Genomic DNA, 26403 nt, shown 5'->3' with positions numbered 1-26403 from the left:
GATACTTTACTGAATCTGTCAATTAAGTCTAGAAGTTTTTTGGTGGAGTTTTTTGGATCTTCAATGTAGAGTATCATATCATCAGCAAATAATGATAGTTTAACTTCTTCCTTTCCTATCTTTATTGCTTTAATTTCTTTCTCTTGTCTAATTGCTGTGGCTAATGTTTCCAGAACTATATTGAAGAGAAGTGGCGATAGTGGGCATCCTTGTCTTGTTCCTGATTTTAACATGAAGGTTTTCAGTTTTTGGCCATTCAATATGATGTTGGCTGATGGTTTTTCATAAATAGCCTTTATTAAATTGAGGTATAGACCATCTATTCCAATTTTTTGCAGGGTTTTTATCATGAATGGGTGTTGAATTTTATCAAATGCTTTTTCTGCATCTATTGAGAGGATCATATGGTTTTTGTCCTTGACTTTGTTAATATAATGTATTACATTCACTGACTTTCGTATGTTGAACCACCCTTGCATCTCTGGAATAAATCCGACTTGGTCATGATGGATGATCTTCTTAATAATCCTCTGTATTCTGTTTGCTAGTATCTTATTAAGGATTTTTGCATCTATATTCATTAAGGAGATTGGTCTGTAGTTCTCCTTTTTGGTTGTATCTTTCTCTGGTTTGGGAATCAGAGTGATACTTGCTTCCAGGAATGAATTTGGAAGTATAGCTTCTCTTTCAATTTCATTGAAAAGTTTGAAGAGTAATGGTAGTAGTTCTTCTCTAAATGTCTTGTAAAATTCAGCAGTGAATCCATCAGGGCCTGGGCTTTTCTTTGTTGGTAAGTTTTTAATTACATTTTCAATTTCACTGATTGTGATTGGGGTGTTTAAAATGTTTTTATCTTCTTCGTTCAACTTTGGTAATTCATAAGTATCTAGAAATCTGTTCATTTCTTCTGTGTTTTCCATTTTATTAGAGTACAGGTTCTCAAAGTAGGTGTTCATGATCCTCTGGATTTCTTTCGGATCTGTTGTGACTTCGCCTTTTTCATTCCTAATTGCATGGATCTGAGCCTTTTCTTTCCTTTTTTTGATAAGATTAGCTAAGGGTTTGTCAATTTTATTTATTCTTTCAAAAAACCAGCTCTTTGTTTCATTTATTTTTTGTATCGTTTTCTTAATTTCAATTGCATTGATTTCTGCTCGGATCTTTATAATTTCTTCTCTTGTTCGAGCTTTGGGTTTTTCTTGCTCTTGTTTTTCTAGGAGTCTAAGTTTCATCGTTAAGTTGTTTATTTGAGCCTGCTCTGTTTTCCTAGTGTGTGAGCCCACTAGTTTTTCCAGCCCTATAGTTTCTAGTTGCCTGAAATGCTGCTGTTGTTTATTTTGGATTTTCAGTTGACTTCCCAAATAGACCTCAAAGTGTCTTCAAAATAGATCTACTCAGAAGGTATTCTATCATGGGTTAGGGTTTATGCTACCTAATTGTTTACAGCAGTGGTGGGGAACCTATGGCATGGGTGTTATTTGTTTTTCTTTTAAGACAAAAGATGTTAATGTATGAGGTTTTTTTGTTTTGTTTTGTTTTTTTGTTTTTAGACAGGGCCTCTCTGTGTAGTCCAGGCTGGCCTTGAATTTACATCAATCCTCCTGCCTCGGGATTACAGGCATGTACCATCATGCCTGGCTTGTTTTTTCTAAATACAAACCTCAGCATTCAGGTTTTATTGAAATGTTGACACTTTGCAATAAATAAGTGGGTTTTGCAGTACCAGGGATCAAACTCAGGGCCTTGCGCTAGTGAGGCATGTGGCGAGGTTCACCATCACTGGTGTAGAGCATTGCTGGCAATTAGGAATGACCAACTGAGCAGATCAGGTGGATCGTCTGTTTAGTATATACAGTTATATTCATGTTCTCCTTGATGTCAGAAAATTGCATGCTTTTAAAAATACAACTAATTCAAGGTATCAAACATCTGTTGACAAAAATGAAATGAAAAACATTGTACTAGGTGCTGGTGAGGTACAGATAATGCAGGCATATCTGTTAGTATTTGAGTATTTGAGAGACTGATGAGTGATAGATGCCAAGTGACATGAGAGTATGGAGCTGGGAAGAGAGATTTACATTTTCATGAGGGTTTCTTGAAAAAGACGTATAATCTCCTTAGCTTAATCAATGAATAGTTCTGGATTAATTGGAGGACATATACAGAATTAAAAAACAAAAACTTGTCAGCTTTGTTTTTATGGAATGTGAGAGATAATAGAAAAGATGATCTTTTTATAGTTACTTCTCCCCTCTTGTGTTTAGAAAAGAGTGGAACCATTTGCCAGTGTTATTAGTTTTCCACATTCGTTTTCTTCAGAAGTCAATAAAGTTGCTGTGTTAACAGAGGTGAGTAACTTTTGTCAATTACCTGTATTAATTTTTCTAGAGAGCCATGTTGATGATTATAATAAGTGAATTAGAGTTGTTATAATAATATTATTTTGTAGTACTGGATTGAGCTCCATTCCCAGCCCTTTAAAATATTTTTAAAAATTTTGTGTCAGTGTGTAATTAAGTCACTAAGTTGCTCAGGTTGGACTCAGACTTGTGATCTTCCTGTCCCAGCTTCCCAGATTGCTGGGGTTACAGGTGTGCACATGACACCCTGCTGCTTAGAGAAAAGTTTAGTAATCACTTAAGTCTTATTTTCCCTTTTTGACGTTTGAAGTAGATGACTTACCTGAGGGTGTGGCAGTAGTTGGAGAAAGGGCTAAACTAGTGTTTATTTATCTTTTGGAATTTTTCAGATGCTGGCTAAATTCTGGTTCATTGATTTCTTAAAACTTTTTCTCTTCATATTGATTTTATGAATTGGTTTATTTGCAGTAAGAAGACCCAATATTTTTTAATCTTTTACTTTTGGAAGGTAATATATTGATAAACTTGGAGGTCTAACACTTGGTAGGTTCCTAATATCCCATTTTAGCATATTTCTTCAGATGTCAGTCAAAAAAACACCTCAATTACCTACAAACCGAACTTGTTCTTACAGTAGTATATCTGTAATACTAATGCTAAACTGAAAAGGTATGCATTTTTAATTATAAATAAACATTTTATGTTGAACTGTGATAGTGTATCTGACAAAATACTTAAAAATGTACTGAGTTTCTTTAAAATTAAATACTGATATTTAAACAATGTTTTGGTAGAATGCATCAGAGATTGAAATAGCAGAAAGGCAAGGAGCTGCATTTGCAGGAGGAGTGAATGTGATTCAGAAGGTATGGTGGTGTTTTCATGTTCATTAATTATAGTGATTGTTCTGTGATTTTTGCTGTGATCCACTGATGTACTAAACAGAGTGAATAGTCTTTTGAAAAATGGTTAGTAGTTTAGAGAATGGGGAAATTTTCTTATACTTCTTTTTGTTTCTAAATTAAGGTAAGAAAAAGCTGTCCAAACAGTCTGCTATCTATTTATTTATTTAGTGGTGCCGGGGATCAAACTCAGGCCCTTGTGCTTGCAAGGCAGGCAGCAGAACCACTGAGCCAAATTGCCGGCACCAGTCTGCTATTATTTATTATATTTGATTTGCCTTGTGATTTTTAAAATTTTTGTTATTTATTGTTTTTCTTAATGTTTCTGAGGGTTTTGTGGGTAGACTGGAAAGGGCAACATGACTCAGATTTTGAATGTGAGATTTAAAATAAAATCTAAAATGTAATACACATAGATATATCTGTTCATGTCTTAAAAAATCAAATACTTGTTTTGCTTCCTTGGAGTAAAAGCGTGATTCACTTGGTAGTTCACAAAACATAATATCTAACCTCTATAATATAGTGCTTTTGGTTTCTCTTAACTTTTACTCCCCAGTCAGTTTAGAGTGGCACAGACTCAGCATGGTAGCTGACAAATGACTGTATACCCTGCCTTTAGAAAATCACAAAGAGCCTGTGGAGCCCTTTGGGAAAGAACAGTATTTTTTCCTCTAAGAGGTGGAAAGAAGAGGCACGTAGTCATTTCTGAAAATATAAAAGGCTTTTCTTGACATTCTGTAAAAGCGCCTCTTCTAAATATAATCATTTTGATTATGGATGGGGGAGGGGAGTAGAAAACGGTCACTTAAAAATTTACTCCTTTGTGCCGTATCCAGATTTTCTTTCAGGGAAGTTTTAACTGAGTCTGTCCTTTGTGATAGCCAGCAGTGCTTGTAGTTTGTCTTGTTTTGTTTTGTTTTTCAAACAGTGTCTTGCTGTCTATTCTGGACTGACCTTGGACTCACCATGTAGCCCAAGCTGGCCTCAAACTTTGCAGTAATCCTCCTGCCTCAGCCTCCCAAATGCTGGGATTACAGGTGTGCACCACCTTGCCCAGCTGCTTGTAGTTCATTTTTCCAATGCCAGTAATACTCTTAAGTTTTCTGGATATTGTAAATTTTTAGGGAGACTCTCCAAAATGAGTTTTGGAAGCAGAATTAGTAGATAGCAAAAAGAGATTATATTTTAACACAACTTCTAGGCCAAATCAAAGCACACAACCCAATTTTTTTCTTGCGTGTTATTAATTTTAATTTTTAAGCAATTACTTAAATGTTTTAATTATTAAAAAATAATTATGCCACAATTCCTTGAGAATTTGAGAGTAGAGCTCGGTCTCTAGAGTCAGAGAACTATTCTTATTAAATTTATTCATGGCTTTCCATCTTTTTATCCCTTCTTCCCTCCCTCCCTCCCTGCTTGCTTTCTTGCTTCCCCTTCACCTCCCTTCCCTTTCTTTTCCTTTTCACTTCCCCCTTCTCCCTCTCGTTTCCCACCTTCCCATTCCTTCTCCTTCTTCTTCCCTTCTCTGAAATGATTGTGCTGGGGATCAAGGGCGCCTTGTACACGTTAGGCAAGCACTACGCCACTGAGCAACACCCCCAGCTCCTAATCTTATATTTCTAAATTAGTCTCTTGTTTTACTTAGCTCTTCTAAAACGTAATGTAGGATAAAGTTAGTAACCTTTCAGTTCTTAGGCGAGACCTTATTTATTCATTGTATTTTGAAATATCACAGATATGCTTAGCTTTGAGTGATGTAAAAGTAATTTCACATTTTTACTTGTTTCCTGGATTATGATTTTCATACATAGATTTGTATTATTCCAAGGTGTTATCTTAAGGTTAATTATAGCAATACTTTCAAACACAATTTAAAATTTCATTTAATTGTAAAGAACATATCATAGAATTAGTTTCAGAAGGTCTTTGATTAGAAATCTCACCTATAATTCAAGATTGCCTTTGCATTCATATTTCTAGAACCACACTGCCTGTGTTTGTGTTCTGGCTGTGCTTCACAGGAGTGTACAGGTCACCTGTCTTCACCTTAGTCCCTATCTAGAATGTGTGGTCATTGTTAGGACCTGTCTGGTAGGGTTGTTGAGCAGACTGGGTGAACTAAATGATGTAAAATATTGAGCAGAATTCATGGCATATGAGAAGTGCCCATTTAATGTAAATTGTTAAGGGAGAACACAGTATGTTATTTAAGAATCTGTAAGAGGAAATAACAGAGCTGGGTGTGCAGGTGCATGTCTGTAATCCCAGCATACTGGGGAGCTGAAGCAGGAGGTCTGCAAGTTCAAGCTCCACCTGGGCAATTTAATGACTTAGCAAGACCCAGTCATAAAATGAGTGAATGAATAAATTTTAAAGAAAGGAGGGGACTTTAAAGAAAGTAGGTCCATGTGAAGTTCCTAGCTTCAATCCTCAGTATTACCAAAAACCAAAGGAAAATTTAGAAGGGTAAAATTTCAGAATCATTGCTTCATTCTACTAGAGTTCAAAATTTTAAGATTCATTGTGCAACTCTAAACCAAGGCTTTGAGTGACATATTTTGGTAAGATTTTTCATGAAAAAAAAAATCATTGATGAAATACTTGTTAGGCAGTATTGTTCTAAAAAATTATTTCATTTTATATCAACTAAACTTTCAGATGGAATATAGTGAGGAGTATGATAATTTATTTGGTATTTGCCTGAATTAATAATTCTTTAAAAAACTGATTATATTTTTCTCTGAGAATGGAATAAGAGTATGGTTAGTAAAATAAAAGAGAACTTGTCTTTGACCATCTCCCTTTTCAATTATTGGTGGGAAAGTAGTCATTTCTTGTGAAAATAATTATAGAATCAGTTCTCTTCCATTCTAAATTTACAAATCTAGTGACTGATAGTTTAACAGCCAATGGTTATTAATTTTATATATAATCTATTGCAAATTTTTCAGCTTGTTTCTTCAGTTTTAACATCTGTGAATTCAGCTTTGTGAGATTACATGGCTTGTGTACACACCAGGGCTGTGTTCTAGTTTATAACACATTTTTGCTTAACATAACCTTGCTGAAGAATTCATATCTTGAAATGTGTTTTTCAGTAATGAGCATGGCTATTTTATTATTTATTTATTTATTTATTTATTTATTTATTAATTTTTGGTACTGGGGATCAAACTTTGGACCTTGTGCTTGAGAGGCAGGTGGTTGGCACCACTGAACTAAATCCCCAGCCCAAGTGTGGCTATTTTAAAAAGAAAATAAAAGAGCGTCTTTTGTTTCTGATGGTTTTCATAATTGGTAAATATATTCATGTGATCCTTCTGTTTGAAGAAAAGCATTTTGCTTAATGTCTCTTTTCTGAATTGTAAGGGAAACTATGCATTTTTCAGAAAAATAAGGCTTTTCATGAAATAGTAAGATTTTCTTCTTTTTTTCTTGATTTTCAGATTTTAGATGATGAAATTCAAGCAGACTTTTATGTAGCTGTTCCAGAAATAATGCCTGCTCTTAATCCATTAAAGAAGAAACTGAAAAAAAGATTTCCAAAGCTCAGTAGAAGTAAGGGACAATTCCTTTTTTAATTTCAATATACTATCAACAACTCTCAACTTTTTTCATTTAGAAAATGAAGTTGCTAATATGTATGTAGAACAAATAGTATGTATTGGTATTTGAGTTTTGTGTTACAAGAGCGTGTATATTCAATTTTTTTTCCCTTTGGCATTAATATTTAGTAATCTAATTTGAGAACCCTATTACTTTTTACTATTGGTTCTTTAAATTTAGATCATAGTCTAGCTCCAAATTAACATATTTCCTACTAGATATGTTGTCATTATACTGACTTTTATACCTCTTTATAAATATAATATGTATGCTAATTAATTATTTAACGTGTCCCCTCCCACCCTATACTCATTAATTTAAACCTTTAGCACATATATGAATGCATATATGTGATTGCATGAGCTCAGCAGGTAGTTTCCTTAAGGAATTTTCCCTTAAGAAATCTAGTAAGAGAGGTAAAGTTGCTGTATGAAGAGCCATTTTAGAAAGTGTGAAGTATTATTTGATAAATTCACAAGGTGCTGTGGATGTTCCCTAGAGGAGGAGTTTACCTGTAGTGGGGAACAATGAGAGTATCATGAAGGAGGCAACATTTAAACTGCATCCTCAATAATTGGATGAATTGATCAAGAAGAATATTATCTTAAGTAAAGGAATGTATTAATTATGGATACTAAAGTAAATCAGAAACTATAGACCAGGTCTAAGTTGTCTCTGGTTGTAGGGAATGATACCTTTACAGTGAAGTGGAAAACAAAATGGGAAGAAGGTGGAAAAGTAGATTGATACCATATTGAGAAAGACTTTGACTTAGGAGCCAGTGAGCACAGACTTTTACTCTGTAGTCAGCAGGAATCCCTTACAAGTTTTGAGATGTGGTATGACATGACCTGTTCTTCAGAGCTTTTGTGTGGCATGAGTCTGTAAGATGCACTGGCAGAAACTGAACCTGGTGGCGGGGGGAGGGTAGTTAAGGTGCAAATGAATACTAATGGTGATGTTTAAATTAAGGTCTTTATGATGAGTGCCAAAGATATTTTAGGACTTGTGACTAAGTAGTTAGAAATGGATAGGTTGATGAGATGAAAGAAACAATCAAAGGATGCTGAAATTTTTAAGCCTAGGGACACATTCTATTAAGTGATGTTAATGGAGAAGCCATATATTTTGGAGGAAAAACAAGTTCACTTGCAGAGCTGTTCACTTGTTTTAAGTAATGCTAGATGTCTGGTATAGATAGGGATTATTTTGAAGAAAATTTGTTTTGGAAACAGAACAAGTATTTTAAAACTTTTTAGTAGAGTTGTCTTCAAATTTCAACTCTAGTTAAGAAATTCTGCTAAAATTTTTAATACATGTTAGTTACTAATGCTTGTCTGAATTCTGTATCATGATCTGTGATTTGACTAGATTCATGTGGACTCTCCAGTTCTTTTGTTGTACTGTAGCTTATTTTTGACAACCTGCATTAAAACACATATCCTTACTAGATATTTAGCTTCAGCTTGGCACATTTATTAGAGATTTCCATGACAGTAGTATTTGTTGTCATGGAATCAAATTTATATTCTTTACTAAGTAAGAACTGAAATTGCACATTAAAAATTAAACTAGAATTGCAGTTGAACTTAATAAAAATATTTCTCCTAATTTTTTGTTTGTAATTAGTTCAAGCTCTACTGTAAGCAAAACTAAATATAGCCAGTTAAAATGGAAGACAAACACTGACTATATCTGTGTTCATCTAGTGCCTTGCTTTGCACGTGAACCAGCTTTTTGTTTTTTTGGTTTTTTTTTTTGAGAGAGCATCTTGTTATGACCTCAAACAGAAGATCTCCCAGCCTCAGCCTGGCCTTAAACTTGTGATCCCCCTGCTTCAGCCTTCCACATGCTGGAATTACAGATGTGTGCCCACCACACCTAGCATAAACTGGTTTTTCATAAACATTAATTTTGTTACCTTTACTATTTTATCTATTCTCTGGATTCTATTTTCCTTAGCCTCATTTTTTTTTTTTATTACTCCAGTTATCTCAAACTCTGGTATTATTTTTAGTCTGAAAGGTTTTCCGATAATATTTCTTTATTGCAAACAACACATTTCTTATTAAAATATTTATTTTTATCACTAGGCTTTACTTTCTTTCTTTCTTTCTTTTTTTTTTTGGGTACTGGGGATCGAACTTGGGACCTTGCGCTTACGAGGCAGGAGGTGGAACCACTGAGTACATCCCTGATCCGTACTTTATTTCTACTTTTATAATGAACTACATCTTCTACATATAAGGATCAGTGACTGAAATTTGTGTTCTCCGTTTGCTTAACAAGCCATCTGGAAAAAACAGATCTTTCTTTTCTCTAACCCTCTTACCCTAACATGATCTCTTTAACAGCTCTAGAAAAACATTTGTATTCTTTAAACATAAAGACTAATGAAGAACCTGTCAAAAGTGTTAAAACAGAGTATCCTAGATGTGCATTAGAAGAAATAAAGCTGCCATTATGCATTCAGAGCTTGTTCTTGTTTAAGAACATTTGATTCCCCTTTTATCCAACAAAAGATGTTAGTGTAAAATAGAAATTGATTTTGAGTAAGTAGGTGAACTTAAAAAACAAATAAGCTTCTGCAGCCGAGCTCCTTAGTTTCCCGTTTCATCTTAGTTTTACTAATAGGAGTGGGTGGAACCAGCTTGGCTGGATTGAATGTGCACATTTTACAACTATTAATGCTGTGGTTTTAGTTTTTTAATTTTAATTGCTTGCATAATTAACTGTAGGATAACTCCAGTTTTCAGATACACATTTGGTTTGTTTTCTCAGTATTTCTTTTTTTGTTTCATTAAAAAAAATTTATGGACAGGTACATAATACATCTTAATTCCCTTTTTTCATCCCTATTCCTTTCTCTCTCTCCTCCCTCTCTCTATCCTTGGATCTCCCTCCTTCCCCTCCCCTTTCAGTACATTTGCAATACATAATGTTTGTTTACACTCCTTTGGTGGAGTTGGTACATGTATGTAGCATATTTTAATTCCTTTTTTCATCCCCTTTCTCCACCTCTTGATTCCTTTTTCCCAATTGAGAAAGATCTATCTCCTTATTTCCTCTTATCTATCCTTTTTGCTTTTTATTTGTACAGTACTTTGAATTTCTTATATAAGAGAAACCATGTGATATGTAAGCCTGTGTGTCTGATTTATTTCATTTAATACCATGGTCTCGAGGTACATCATTGTTTCTATAAATGACTCAAGTTTATCTTTATAGAAGAGTAGTATTCCATTGTGTTTAAATACCATATTTTCTTTATCCATTCATCTGTTAATGGACATATATGCCACTTCTAAGATTTAGCTATTATTAGTTTCTGTGCTATAAACGTGGGTGGATATGCATGTATTACTGTAATGTGTCTATCACTCTTGGGAAGATACCTAAAAGGGGAATAGCTGAGTCAAATGCAATTTCTAGTTTCAGTGTTTTGAGGAATATCTTATACTGATTCCCATGTGGTTGTACTAGTTGACATTTGCAAGTGCATTGTCAAATGATTCTTTTTCCCCTTCAGCCTCTGGAACATTTGTTATTATTTGATTTCTTGATGATAGCCATTCTTTCTGGGGTAAGATTGGAATGTCAGTGTTGTTAATTTGTATTTCTCTAATAGTCAGAGATGTTGACATTTGTTTATGTATTTACTGGCCATTTTTACTTCTTCTGTAAAGTATCTGTTCATATCACTTGTCCATTTTTTGGTTGGGTCTTTTATTTTGGGGGGGGTCTAATTTTTTGAGTTCTTTATATATTCTAGATAGGAATCCTCTGTCTGAGATACAGGTGGCAGGTTTTTTCTCATTCTGTAGGTTGTCTCTTCACTCTGTTGGTTGTTTCTTTTGTTTTGAGGAGCTTTTTAATTTGATAGGATCTCATTTGTTGATTCTTAGAGCTATTTCCTGGGTAACCAGATTTCTTTTCAGAAAGTCCTTGCCTATGCCCTTGATTTCAAGAGTTTTACCTATTTTATTTTCTGACAGGTTAAGTGTTTCTGTTTTAATATTGAGATATTTGATCCATTTTTATTTTAATTTAGTACATAGGGAAAGATATGTGCCTAGGTTCAATCTTTTGCATGTGAATAGCAAGTTTTCCAGCACCATTTTTTTTTTTTTGTTTTTTGTTTTTTTTTGGTACTGGGGATTGAACTTGGGTCCTTGCGCTTGCAAGGCAGGCCACCAAACTGCTGAGCTAAATCCTCGGCCCTCCAGCACCATTTATTAAGGAGCTTTCTTACTCCAGTGTATATTTTTGGCCCCCCTGTGAAAGATCAAATAGTTGAATGTACTTGGGATTATTTCTGCATCCTCTGTTCTCATCTGGTGATCCTCGTGTCTGTTTTTGTTCCAGTATTATGTTTTTATCACAATAACTTTGTAATATAATTTCAAATCTGGGATTGTGATGCCTCCTGCTTTGCTCTTGTTATCCAAGATTGTTTTTGCTATTCTGGGTCTCTTCTAGTTCCATATGGATTTTTGGACTGTTTTCTCTAGTTCTGTGAAGATTGCTGTTGAAATTTTGTTTGGGATTGCTTTAAATCTGTGTAACAGTTTTGGAAATATGGCCATTTTGACTATATTGATTCTACCTATCCAGAAACAGGTGTACCTTTACATTTTCTGGTGTCCTCTTTGATTTCTGTTTCAGAGTGCTGTAGTTTCTGTTGCAGAGGTCTTTTACCTTCTTAGGTTAGAATTTAATTTTCTTGTGCTATTGTGAATGGTACTTTTTTCCTAATTTTTTTCCTCAAAAGATTTATTATTAATGTATAGGAGTGTTACTGATTTTTGTGTGCAGATTTTTATCCTGCTACATTTAATTTGATTATTAATTGTAAGAGTCTTCTGGTGGATTCTTTTGGATATAGAGGATCATGTCATTTGCAAATAATGATAATTTGACTTCTTCCTTTTTCTTTTTTCCTTTAATTGCTCTTGCTAATATTTCAAGTACTGTGTTAAGTAGGAGTGGTAATAGTGAACATCTTTGTCTTATTTCTGATTTTAGAGGGAAAGTTTTCAGTTTTTTTTTTTTCCCTTTGAATATGTCAGCAGATTTCTTGTATAAATGGCTTTTATCAGATTGAGATAAGGTCCTTCTATATTACCTTGAATGTTTTTATCATGAAAGGATGTTGAATTTTGTCAAAGGCCTTTTCTGCATTTATTGGGGTGATCATATGATCTTTGTCTTTGTTTCTGTTTATTTACATACTGATGTGCTTATGTTGAACCATCCTTGCATCCTGGCGTAAGCCTATTTAGTTATGATGCATATCGATGATTTATTGCATTCTTTTTGCCAGTATCTTCTTGAGGATTTTTGCATCTATATTAATTAAAGAAGTTGGTCTATAGTTTTGTGTTTGTTGACCTCATAGAATATAACATGTTATACTTTAGACTCTTGTTTGCTAATGTGTTGTATGTGAAAGACTCCATTAATGATTAGGTACTGCTGTAATCACTATAGATGAATTATTACAAATGGATTATCCTAGTAGTTTTTCCTTTGTTTACCTCAGCCAAAGAGGCCACCTTTCTCTTTGTCATACACCAAGCCCTTTTCTTTCTCATGTCTTTGGATTTACTGACTTACTGTCTTTGCACTCTTTATTTGCCTGACTTTCTTTCTTTTTTTGGGGGGGGTACTGGGAATCGATCTCAGGACCTTGAGCTTGTGAGGCAGGCAGCAGCATACTGAGCTAAATCCCAGGCCACTGACTTACTTTATCAAATATCACCTGAACAGAGAGGCCTTCTGTGATCATCTTATGTAAAGTGTTACTTTCCACTTTTCATTATCATTCAATATTTCATTATTGTGATTTTTCTCTTCTTACTAAGACTTATCTGTCCTGGTACCTCCTGTTTTTAATTTGTGATATGTTTGATTCCTCCTCTTACAGCAAGGACATTTTCATTTTGTTTGTTCTCAGGGCCTGTAATAGTAGCTGGCACATAGAAGGTCTGCACAAATATTTGTGTAATGCATGAACATTTAACACAGCATTCAGTTGGTGGAAGATACAGAATTCTAAACACTGCACCTGAAACATAGGTTAATTATAATTTATAAAAATTTTTTGGAATGATTGTATTTGTAGTCATTGAGCATCTACTGTCTTGCAGGTCCTTGGATGTGAGTCATGTGAACATGACAGTCAAGTTCCTTAATGTCCTGCAACTGACAGTTTTGTATTCTACAGTACAGAAACTGCTTTGATTTTCACTCACAATCATTGCCCACATGTCTAGAGAAACAAAACCCATAGTTCAATTTTCTTACCAACTTGTATGAGTCAGGTATTCCATTTAGCTAAAACCTTAGTTCTGTTTTTTTATAGCAGTTTTTTTTTTTTTTTTTTAATAGGGTCTCACTTTGTAGTTGAGATTTACCTGGAACTCACTATGTAGCCCAGGCTGGTTTCGAACTGGCAGTGATCCTCCTGCCTCAGCCTCCCAGTGCTGGGATTAAAGGCATGTGCGGCCACGCCTGGCCTTTTATTTTTTTTTCTTTTGAGAAAAGTTCTAAGTTGCCCCAGGCTGGCTTTGAGCTTGTAGCTGGGATTATAGGCATGTGCCCTTGTACCTGGCTATAAATGCATTTTCTGACATGTCTGTATTGGTTCATCTACATAATACATTTCATGATAATATATACATTGTAGTATTTTTATGGTAATATACACAATTGTTTAGCTCAAACTTTGTCTATAAAAGTACATACATGTGATATGTAGGTCACTATTATTACTAATTGACTATCATTCCTAAGGTATTACTTTTGAAAAACTTACTCTTTTTCATGTCTCACACATCATTTCTGCCTTCGCAACTCTTGTTGAATAAGTGAATAATTATCAGTGCATAATAGTAATTGGTGCTAGGCTCTGTATTTAATACTGAGAACTGAAAGATGACATTTCCCATTTTAAGAGGATACACATTGCAAGAGGAAGGCAATGAGAACAAAATGCTACATGAAAGGTTATTCATAGAAAATGTACAAAATACTTAGAGGAATTCCATTTTGTAGAATTAAAGTATATAAAGAAGATAGCAGTAAAATTGAGACGTTAATGATGAACAGGCATTTGCTTTCCTGTCATGCATTGGGAGTACATTCCAGGCAGAAGAATTGGCTTACATTAATGCACGAATGTATGAGAGCCAGTTGTATTCAGGAAATTATAAATAGCTTTCTATTGCTTGGTACATACTTGTTATCAGATAGTGGCTAATGGGGTTAGACAGTGATCGGCAGTGGCCAGATCTTGGAGGGCTTTGTGCACCATTCCATGGAGATTAGATTTTATCCTGTATGTAGACAGGAGCCATTGAACACCATTGCTCAGAAGAGTTGAAATAAGATTTTTCTCACTAGAATGAGTATTCTGGGAAATACTTAATGGTAGAGTGGACATCTGAGGATGGTGAAACTTGAAGAATAGAGACCAGAAAGGAGCCTATTGCAGTAGCATAGATAAAAAATGAGGAAGGAAGGAATCTGATGGCGGTAACAAGGTAGAAGAGGAAGGCTGCGGTACAATATTGACATGGAGGAGATAGAATTAACAGCAATTGATTAGATACAGGGCATTAGGGAGAAGAGGGAATCTAGGATGATTTTTGGTCTTGAGTAACCCAATGAATGTTATTTTAAAAACCTAAAGGAGATAATGCAGGTTTGGGCATGATAATAATGTACAGAATAATGGTGCAGGGGAGGATATATGAAATAGGTTGTAATAAAGATGCACATTGTGATCTCTAGAATAAGTTAAAATTGCAATATAATTAAAAACCTTCCTATATTTAAGAGAAATAAAAAATGTTGCACAAAATACTATTGTTTGCTTAAAACAAAAGATGGCTGTAAAGTAGGAACAACCAAAATTAGTTGAATAGAAAACACCTATCAAAGTAAAGACCCAAATCCAGCCTTACCAATAATCATATTATTTGGAAGTAGTTATACCCAAAAGGCAGAGGTTATAAGATAATGAAAAAGCAATCCAACTACATGCTGTGTGTAAGAAACATTTATATTTAAGCACACAAATAGACTGAAAGTAAAATGATGCATACAAATATGCCATGGAAACAGTAAGTATTAGAGAATTGGCTTGGCTATATTAATATATACTTACAAAATATACTTTTAAGCTGAGAAATATTACTGGGGAAAAAATGGATATTCTATAATAATTAAGACGTACTCATCCAAAAATAGTCCCCAAAATATACGAAACAAACTGAACTGAATTAAAAAGAAGGAAAATTACCAAATGTAGTTTTTTCCAGTAACTGGTAGAACATATAAACAGAAAAACAATAAGGATATAATAGATTTGAATACACTGTCAGTAGCTTAATACATCTGGTAACTGTAGAATACATCTACTAACAATAGCAAGTGTTATTTGATGATAAATATTTACCAAGGTAGACCATTTTGGGGGCTATCATAAATCTTAAGTAAGCTTTAAGTTCATTAATTAAAAATGAACAAACAATATGATTCTAGTGGCAAATGAGTTAAATTAGGAGTCAATAACCAAGAGTAGTTTCCAAATACATTAAAATTAAAATCTCATTGCTAAATAACTCAAAGCTCAAGTAAATTAGAAAATTTCTTGAACTGGATGACAGTGAAAAAATGTCAAAATTTATGGGATGCATTTGAAGCAATTGTTTACTTCTTTTTTTTTTTTTTGCTAAGGGCTGAAACTTAGGGCCTTGAGCATCTTAGGCCAAAGCTATACCACTGAACTGCAACTACAGCTCCACTTGAAGCAATTATTAGAAGGAAATTTAAAGGCTGATTTAGAAAGGAGCAGTTTAAAATCACTGTTTTTGCCCACACCTATGTCTTCAAGAATTTTATCTATTTTATCTTCCAGCTGGCTAAGTGTTGCTGTTTTAACATTTAGATCTTCAATCCATTATAATTGTAGTTTAATTCATGATAAGAGAGAGTGGTCTAGATAGATTCAATTTTTTGCATGTGGATAGCCAGTTTTCCCAGGACCATTTAAAGGCTGTCTTTTCTCCAGCATGTTTTTTGCCCTTTTGTCAAAGATGAGATAGCTGAAGTGCCTGAAGTTATTTTTGCAGTTTGGAGTTTGTCTACATGTCCATTTTGTTGCCGGTACCATGCTGTTTTTTATCACTGTAGCTTTGTAGTATAACTTGAAATCCAGGACTGTGATGCTTTCTGCTTTACTCTTGTTGCCTAGGATTGATTTAGATATTCTGAGTCTCTTCTGGTTCCGTATGAATTTTAAGATTTTTTTTTCTAGTGCTGTGAGTGTTTTGATGGGATTGCATTAAATCTGTATATCAGTTTTAGTTTTTTTGTTTTATTTATTTATTTTTTGGTTCTGGGGATTGAATTCAGGACCTCGTACTTGCAAGGCAGGAATGGTGCCACTGAGCTAAATCCCTGGCCCTGTGTATCAGTTTTGAAAGTATGAACAGAACCCCAATCACTTTAAGAAATAATACCAATAAGGAACAGGTGGTATCATATCAAATTAAAAAGCTTACAGAAAGCTTTTCTGTTTCTAGAAAAGGAAACAACCAATAGAATAGAGACACCTGCAGAATGGGCAAATTTTTTTTGCCAACTATTCCTAGAACAGAGGACTAATATTTAGAATATGTAAAGGACTAAAAAAAAAAAAAAATAGATCATCCAAAGACTGAATAAATAAATGAGCAACTGAAATGAACAGACATTTCTCAGAAGAGGAAGAATAAATACAAAAAGCCAATAAATATATGAAAACTTTGCTGTTATCTGGCCTTTAGAGAAATGAAAATTAAAACAGCACTGAGATTCTACCCCAATAAAAATAGCTATCATCAAAAAATCAAATAGTAACAAATGCTGGCAAGGTTCCAGGAAAAAGGGACCCTTCTACATCGTTGGTAGGAATGTAATCTACTACAGTCACCATGAAAACCAGTGTGAAGATTTCTCCAAAAACTAAAACTAGAAATTCCATTCCACCCTTGTAGGTATCTTCCACAGTGATATATGTATACCCATGTTTGTCGCAGGACTACTCATAATAGCTAAATCTTGGAAATAGCCTGTATGTCCATCAACAGATAAGTGGATAAAGAAAATGTGGTACTTATACACAGTGGAGTACTACTCTGCTATGAAGAAAGATAAACTTGAGTCATTTGTAGGAAAATGGAAGCATCTTGAGACCATTTGTTAAGTGAAATAAGTCAAGACACTTTAGCTTAAATATCACATGGTTTCTCTTGTATGAGAAACCCAAATTATAAATAGAGAATAAAATAAAAAATAGATAATAGGAAGTAGGGAGGTAGCTCTTTTGCAAAGCAGAGGGGAACCAAGAAATGAAGAGGAGGTGATGAAAAAATAATTACGATATGTTATGTACATATACCATTGACCCACTAGGAATGTGATCATTATGTACTAGAAATGTGTACTAGTAAAAAGTGAAAATTGAGGAATAAAAATGTAGTGGGAAGAAGAAAGGCAAAATTGGTCAAGCATCCTATTTAGCCCAGAGCTGCTGTGAGGTGCTTTACATTGATTCATGACCATCTTATTTATAAAATGGAAAAGTCTTTTAAGTTAAACCCAAGAGCCTGGTCTGGATTTAAAGAAGCTAAGAAGATAGGAAATGACAGTCTGCATGAACAGTGATCAAAAAAATGGCAAAAGCACAAAAACTACATGCTGTGTTTAGTGGCTGTAAGATGCTTTTATTGGTGAGCATCACTCAGGTGAGGCATAATAGAGTCAAAACTGCAGACCTACAGACTAATTTATGTCTGATATTTCTTAGTGGTGACATAACTTCCATGAGCCTCAGTTTTTTCATTCCAAAACAGCTACCTCTCAGGGCTTCGGGGAAGATTAAAGGAGATAGTAGACAAAAGCACCAGGCATTTAAAAACAATCATTGTCCTAGATATCTACATCCAGAACCCACCCCCCCCAAAAAAAATGTAAAAGAAAGAAAATAATAAAGATCAATGTAGATGTTACAGAAATAGAAGAAATAGAGAAAATCACTGAAAGCAAAACTGATTCTTTGAACAGGTTGTGATGAAACTTTAGACTATTCATTTTAAAAAGGGGAAAATAAGCTGGTTGTGGGAGTGCATTCCTATAATCCCACCACTCTGGGAGACTGAGGCAGTATGATCACAATTTAAGGCCAGCCTAAGACATAAGTACTTTGTATACCCCATAGATATTAAATGAGAAAGCAGTATTATGAACAAAACTTTAACAAATGTGACAAATTATGAAATTAATAAAGTTATGAAATTGATAAATTTGTGTATACAAATTACCAAAAGTGTCTGGAAGAAAGACAACATCTTAAATAGCTCTATATCAGGTAACGTTGAATTAGTAATTTATAATTTCTAGTGAAAAGTACAGGCCCACATGTTTTCCTGTTGGTGAATTCCATTCAGTATTTAAGGAAGAAATGATATCAATTCTTTGCAACCCTTATAACTTACCAACTCATTTTTTTTTCTTTTTCTTTTCTTTTTTCGGTACTAGGGATTGAACTCCAGTCTTTACTTAACAACTCATTTTTATGAGTTCAGTTTTGCACTATTATCAAAGGTGCACAAGGGCATCACAAGAAAACTACTGTTAGTCCTCATAAGCATAGAAACGAACAAACTTTAGCCAAGTATTGAAAATTGAATTGATGTATATATTTATCTATCTTTTTTTTCTTTTTTGAGTTTATTGGTACAATCTAGGTATACAATACAGTTACATTCATTATTGGGATCCTGTACCTTTACATAATAGGTCTTGATTCTCATTTTTTCCCCTTGTCCTTGCCCTCCCTTCACCCTCTCCTCCCTTCCCCATTTACAAACACTTTATTTCCATTTTTTCAATTTCTCATATTTTTTTTCCTCTCCCTTATTACCTTTCCAGCACCCTTCCCACTTTCCCTACACCTTTAGCCCTTTACTTCCTATTTCATATTATTAATTATCTCATTAGGATCCTGTGTACTATTATAGTTTTTCACACCAGAGAAACTATTCGGTATTTCAGTTAAAGAAATCTCTGTATGAACATTAAAAATAGGGAATCCTAAAATAAAACTAAAAAGGAAAGTAAAAGAGAAAAGGCAATGATGTAAGATTAAAATAATCCTTAATTCTGAAGATGAAAATGGTCCCTCAACATATTTAAATTGCTTCTTGCTCTTGTAGTCTTATCTTATTCTTTTTTTTCATTATTTAGAGAATAGTTTATAAGTTTCTGTAATCAAACCCACATAGATATGACCTTACATATTTAATACAGTGCATTATACCTGTACAAATGAAAAAAAATAAAAAAATTAACATTTCTAGACCAATATGGTTGTCCATTTCTGTACAATGCCAACTCAACACAGTAAATTGGGATAACTTTTTCCAGAGTTGACAGCACTGTTAAAGTTTCCAACAAAGGACCAGTAATAGCAGTATGTTATGCATCAATAGCAGCAACAGCTTTTCCAGGTTCTGCAGTCATCTGAACAAAATTATAGACATTCAGCACATTTAATAAAACAAAAACAAAAACAAAACAAAAAAGTGAAGAATAATATCCAGAAAACAGCAAAGTTCTCTTGCTGTTTTGGTACCTGGCACCATTTTTTTTTTTTATTAGCATCTTAATCATCCTCTGGAAAGAGAATATTCTAGAGTAACATCATTAAATATAGCTCTGATAAAGCACAGTCACTACTATGTATCATAAAACAGGTACAAGATATTTTACATTCACAGAGGTATGATACAGTACCGTCCTACATCCATAATACTAGAATCAGTTTTGGTTTGCAATTTTCTTTGTCTGCAAATAAGATTGCTACCCCTGCTTTTTTTCTGGGCTCCTGTCACATGGAGAGTTGTTTTCTATCTTTTCACTTTCAGTCTATGGGCTTCTTTTTGCACTAGGTGTGTTTCTTGTATACAACATATTATTGGATTTTGCTTCTTATTTCATTTTGCCAGTCTATTTCTCTTGATTGGTGAGTTGAGGCCATTGACATTGCTGGTTATAACTGATATGTACTGACTTGTTATTGACATGTTATTGGCCTTTTGTTGACTCTTTTTACTTTTTCACCTTCTCCTTTTAATTTCTTGCCTTGCCTATTTGATTTGCTCTGTTGGGCCTCATGGTGTTGTTGCCTTCATTGTCTTTTTCTAGGATCTTGTTTAGAATTCCTTGTAGGGCTGGTTTGGTATTCATGTAGTTTCTCAGGTGTTCTTTGTCGTGGAAGTGTCTTATTTCCCCATCCATTTTGAAAGAGAGTTTTGCTGGATACATCAGTCTAGGCTGGAGCTTGTTCTCTTTTAGTACTTGAAATATCTCATTCCAGGCTCTCCTTGCTCCATGGGTTTGTGTTGAAAAGTCTGCTGTGATTCTGATGGGCTTTCCTTTGCATGTGATTTGTTTCTTTTCTCTTACTGCTTGTAGTATTTTGTTCTTCTGTTGGGTTTCTGGGATCTTGATTATTATATGTCTAGGTGTAGAATTTTTTTGATTGTAGCTAGTTGGGGTCCTACATTCCTCAGTTATCTGAATGTCAAATTCTTCCCCTCTGTTTGGGAAGTTTTCTGTCATTAATTCTGCGAACAGCTTTTTAAAGTCATTTGTATTTTCTCCTGCTACTTCATGGATTCCTATCAGCCTTATGTTATTCTTCTTTGCATCATCTAGGAGTTGTTGGATCGATTTCTCATGATCTCTTACTGTTTTTAAGAGACCTCTCTTTTCATGGTCACTGACTGCAATCTTATCTTCTATATCTGAGAGCCTATCTTCGCATTCTTTTATTCTGTTGCGTACACTTTCAATAGAGTGTTTAATCTCCTGGATATCTGTTTGAATCTGTTTTATGGATTCCATTTCTTTCCTATGTTGGGCGTTTATTTTTTCCATTTCTTTCTTATGCTGGGCCTTCATGGCTTCTATCATGGTCCTGAGCTCATCTATTTTTTTGTCAGTTTCTGCTCTAGAGTCTCGAATCACGACTTCCATTTTGCTCACTATCTCTATGGTTATCTGGGAAATTATTTCTGTTTTGAATTTTTCTAGAGCCTGATTGATCTGTTTTGTTACTTCCTGTGCTTTGAGTTCAGGGTGTCCTGGTGGTTCACTATCAGCCTTTTCATCCTCATTTGCCCTACTGTTTGCCATTGGTAAACTGGAAGTCTGTCCTTGTGTCTTGCTTAAGTGTTTTCTCATTTTAATTTTTGTTGTCGGACTGTCCTTGGTTTAATCTCTGGATTATCACCCAAATCTTCCTGATATAGTTGCACCCTAGCTTCTGTGTCTCTAACGACCCACAGACATTCTCATCTTCATAACATCAGAGAAAACAGCTCATCAAATCAACGGCAATGCTTTACCCCAACTGATACAATCAGCAACACATTAAGATCAAGCACAACTTGGACACTGACCACCTGTGGTAGTCACTAGTCTATCACCCTTAAATCATTTGAATTAAATTGAAATTAAGAAGCAGTCCGGAACATGTCTGCAGTGAACAAACTTTTCATTATAGTATATTTACCATTAATGGCTCAGACAGAGCTAGGACGCAAGACCTCTGATCTCAATTAGCTGATGGCTGAACCCCATGATGCAGACTGACCTCGGGCTGCAAGGGCCAGATTGAGTTCCCCAACCTCCTGAATGGTTGAACACCACACTGTTCTACTACAGGTTTCCCACGCCCTTTTTTTTTAAAGATGTTCAAAGTTGGGAACTCAGAAAAATACCCTTTATGACCACCTCTGCCTCTGCAGAGTGGGTCCAAAGACTGGCACAATCAGGAGGTTTGAGAGTACGTGTGGGGGGCAGGGAGGTAAGGGGAGTTATGGGAGTTTAGGGATGCCCGTGTGGCTACCTTCCTGATGCTGGAGCGATGGCGGCTCCAGGCGGGAGAGGGCGTGGCTCTCCTTCCCGCGGTGGATTGGGACCCAGGCTACCTTCCTGATGCTGGAGCGATGGCAGCTCCAGCCCTGTATTCATCTATCTTAACCAAAGAGGTTTATTTTAGGAATACAAAGCTGGTTTAACATCTCAACATCTGTATAATATACTATATAATAAAATAAAAGATAAAGATCCTAAAGATTATCTCAGCAGCAGAGAAAGCATTTAACACAATCCACTATCTACTTACAATAAAAACTCTCAGGATAATAAAAATAGAAGTGGACTTCCTTTACTTGACAGTGCACATCTGTGAACAGCATTTTTAAGGTTAAGAACATTAAGATGGAATGGTCTCTACCTAAGATCATGAACATCCCAGTGATCTCTTATGTTCAACATTGTACTGGAGGTCTATGAAATAAAGGGTATACATTTGGGAGAGGAAGAAATTCCCAGATAATAACCTAATTGATATTCTAGTAAGTGAATTTCACAAGGTTATAGGGTATAAGATCAATATATGCAGTTCAGCTGTATTTCTGTGTACTACTAATAGACAAAATGAAATTTGTAAAACAATCTTAATTCACATGAGCATAAACAAATCAAATAAAACAGGATAGAGAACTGTTAAATGTTACTGAAAATTAAGGAATACCTGATTAAATGGAGAATTATACTGTAGCTGTGGATTTGAAGATGTAATATTATCCAGATGGCATTCTTCCCAAATTTTTCTGTAGATTAAATGCAACCTGACCGTATTCTCAGAGGACTTTTTTTTTCTTTTTTTGCTCAATAGTAGGGATTGAACCTGGGGCCTTTGCACTGAGCCACATCTACAGCTTCCCTCTCCCTTTTTTCCCTTTTATTTTTTGAGATAGGGTCTCACTAAGTTGCCCACACTAGGCTTGAACTTTGCTTTTCTTACCTCACTCTACCAGAGTACTGGGATATAGGCATATGCCTCTATTACCTAATTTCAGAGGACTTAACAAAAAAAAGAAAGAAAAAAAAAGAAATTGGTAAGCTTATTGTAGTATTTAAATTGAAATTCAGAGAACCTAGAATTTAAAAAATGATTTAAAAAGGAAGAACAAATATAAGGAATTGCATTGTTTAATTTAAGACGTTCCTATGGCCCTATAGCAATCAATACAGTATAATATGGTATTAGGGTAGATGAATATGGATGAAACATTGAGAGTTCAGAAATGGATCTGAACCTATTTGGTCAGCTGGTTTACAACAAAGGTACCAACATTATCTGAAAAAATAATAGTGTTTTTTTTTTTTTAAATGAATGGTGCTGAAATATTAACCAGTCTATGGCCATACCACCCTGAACATGTCTGATCTCCTCTAAAATACTGGATAACCATTTCCTTATATAAGACTACAAAATTAATGAAATGGATCTTAGACCTAAATGTAAAAGGCAAGTCATGAGATTCTAGAACATTTTTTAGGAGAAAACTATAACCTTTGGTTAGGCAAAGATTCCTTAGGGCACGAAAGGCATGAACTATAGAAGAAAACTGCTAAATTGGACTTTATCAAAATGTAATAGTTTTGCTAATGGGTAGGCACCTCTAGAAAATGAAAAGGCAAGCTACACATTAGGGGAAAATATTTGCCCTTCTGATAAAGGATTGGTATCTAGAATGTATAAAGGACTCAGTAAGACCTTCAGTGTAATTTTAAAAAAAGGAACAAAAAATTGAATAGGAACTTTTATAAAAGAATATTTGCTGCTGGTGATAAGCATATGAAATGCTACTGAACATCTTGTTGAGGGAAATGCACATTAGATAAAGACAAAAGAATATATGAGATCAAAGGGAAAGATTTATTAGCTTGTTTCAGGATAGTACTGGCTTAAAAACTCAAATCTGCACAGTCTATCGCCACTTCTAATTTTGTATTTGTGACTGTACAAATACACATTAATATTCCATAAAATACCTTTAATTCAATATATTTTAACAAACTTTCCTCCTTTTAGAAATTAACATATAATTGAATGTACTTTCGGAGTACAGTATAATCATTCAAGTCAGAATAATTTGCATTTCCTTAAACATTTTTCATTTAAAGTTAATAGAATGCCTCAAAAATTGTTTGTCATCTTTGAGGAAAGGCCATTCTAATCATTTTTATATTATTCCAGTTGTCATATATGTGCTGTGAAAGCGGGTACCCTTTCCTTTTTTTTTACTTTTTTGGTACCAGGGATTAAACTTGGGACCTTGTGCTTATGAAGCAGGTGGCAGAAGCACTGAGCTAAATCCCCAGCCCCTACCCTTTCCTTTTTAAGTCTCATTCTTTCCCATTCATATTATCACAATGATATTAGACTCAAGATCGTGAAGTCATTTATTGTTCATTCTTCAAGCAACTGTTTGTCACATTTACACCTAACTAATTACCTGCATGTAGGTGGAGGTATCAAGTAAGTGGTTGGAAATCACAGGAGAGGTTGTGGCTGGAGATACAGGTTTAGCAATTGTGAATGACTAACTGGTATTTAAAGCTGTGTGTCTGGATGAGATCACTTGGGTGGGTGTGCAAGGATACATACAATAAAAGAGGTCATGTGACTGACCCGAAGGTAGTAAAGCTAAATCAAGTCAGCTGATAAGAATGGAGTGGGATAGTCGGGGAAAATGTGTTTCAGAGGACAAGTCAGGATATTGTGGGAAGAGGTGAGCTGTTCTCTGTGACTATTATTAGGTCAAATCACATGAACACGAAGAAATAACTATTGGATTTGGCAATGTGAAGGCCATTGACAAAATTATTTGCAGTGGAATAATGGGAATGATAACCTATCTGAAGTAGTTAAAAGAGCAAATGAAAAAAGTAGAGACAGAAAGGATATAAAGCTTTTTTTGAGAACTTAATATATACTGAAGAATATTAGATGACAACCAGGAGGTTATGTGAAGCCATAGGAGGTGTCTTTGATTTATTTTGAGATGGGAAATTTTATAGCAAGTTTGTAAACTAATGGCGATTATTTAGGAGGTTTATAGCAAGTTTATAAACTAATAAGGATTACTGAGGAAAAGCAGGGAAAATTAACCATATGGAAGAGAGAAGGGAGGGACAGTCTGCCTTTATAAGTCGGTAGAAGTAGGATTGAGTGCACAGATGAACAGAAGGGCCTTTGGTAGAAGCACAGTATTTATGTGTAGTGACAGGAAGGAAGGTGTTGGTACATTCAGATGTCAGCTTTTACTAAGTACAATTACTATTCTATGGAAATAAAACAAAAAGTTCATCTAAGAGGTTAAATAGACATGAATAGTTTAGCCAGTTGTCTCTTTTTATATTAACATCTTAGTGTTTGTTATATACTATGTTGTACTATTTAGTACTCGTTACATCAGAATGTGATACTGAGCCGGGCATGGTGGCTCATGCCTGTAATCCCAGCACTCTGGAGGCTGAGGCAGGAGGATCACTGTGAGTTTGAGACCAGCCTGGGCTACATAGTGAATTCCAGGTCAGTCTCAACTACATAGTGAAACCCTGTCTCAAAAAACCAAAAGAATAAAATAAAAAACAATGTGATACTGAAATTTGAGTCGAGTACTGTATTACTAAAAATAGATATTTTGTTTGTTATATTTGAGTTAAAATGATAATGACCAAATCATAGGACCATATAATTTATTTTTGGAGCCTTCTGTATAATTCTTTGAAAATTCTTGCTTTCTCCCTGATTCTCTTTGGCATAGTTGTATTTCTTTTTATTCCTTAGTAGAAGACAAAGTGATGTTATAATCTAACAAATTAAGTTGGAGTTCTTAACTGTTAGCTCATGCCAGTTTCTATAGCCCTTTGCACGGTAACAAGTTGCCTCCAGACTTTATTATCTACCATGGTACTGTTTCCAATGGTAAACCTTGTTATTTTTTATGTTTCATTTCTTTATGATAAAGCAGATCAGATAATTCGGGACAAAGGTAGATAAAAAGTCCTGAAAAGATTTGAAGGCTGCACTTTTAGCTTTAACCATAGGTTATTTGTCATCTGTTTTAAAGCAGGGTAAACATTATTGCATCTGTTTATTTATTAGCTCTCTATAATGGTATAACAACATTACCACAAAAATAGTGGCTTAAGAGAACACACAGTCACTATCTTACCATTTCTGTATGTCCGGAATGGATATAAGCTGAGGTGGGACTTATGCGAAAGGATCTCACATAGCTGGTGTCATCTCAGCTTTGACTGAGGGGCCACTGTCAGGCTCAGTTTGTTGGCAGAACTCAGTTCCTTGTGGGCTGCTGGGATGGAGGGTTTTAGTTTGTTGCTGGCTGTCAGCCTGAAGTTGCTTTCAGTTCCTTGCTCTGAGGTCCTTTCCATGTGACAGCTCAAAAATTTGCTGCTTGCCTCTTCACAGCTAGAAAGAGAGCCTCCCCCAAGGCAGGCAGTGGGGTTTTGTGTAGTGTAGTCACATGCACATAATTACTCTGTCTTATGGTTAGAGGTAAGTTGCAGGCCTCACCTAACTACACACCCCG

General features: G+C 34.8%; 1 protein-coding gene across 2 annotated transcripts in view; it reads left to right on the top strand.

The window, feature by feature from the left end:
- Mrpl1 (mitochondrial ribosomal protein L1) overlaps window positions 1-26403 on the top strand; it is a 75386-nt gene that overhangs the window by 19905 nt on the left and 29078 nt on the right. For both annotated transcript variants that reach the window (XM_033757966.1, XM_010628368.2), the window contains 3 exons: window positions 2268-2351; window positions 3158-3229; window positions 6718-6829. In XM_033757966.1, coding sequence (XP_033613857.1) covers window positions 2268-2351; window positions 3158-3229; window positions 6718-6829 — 268 coding nt within the window. The remainder of the gene's footprint in view (window positions 1-2267; window positions 2352-3157; window positions 3230-6717; window positions 6830-26403) is intronic.

The sequence above is a fragment of the Fukomys damarensis genome, unplaced genomic scaffold (assembly GCF_012274545.1).
Source record: "Fukomys damarensis isolate Sample0158 unplaced genomic scaffold, DMR_v1.0_HiC HiC_scaffold_32, whole genome shotgun sequence".
Classification (NCBI taxonomy): domain Eukaryota; kingdom Metazoa; phylum Chordata; class Mammalia; order Rodentia; family Bathyergidae; genus Fukomys; species Fukomys damarensis.
The sequence above is the reverse complement of the archived record's forward strand: the minus strand, read 5'-3'. Positions and strand labels throughout refer to the sequence as shown.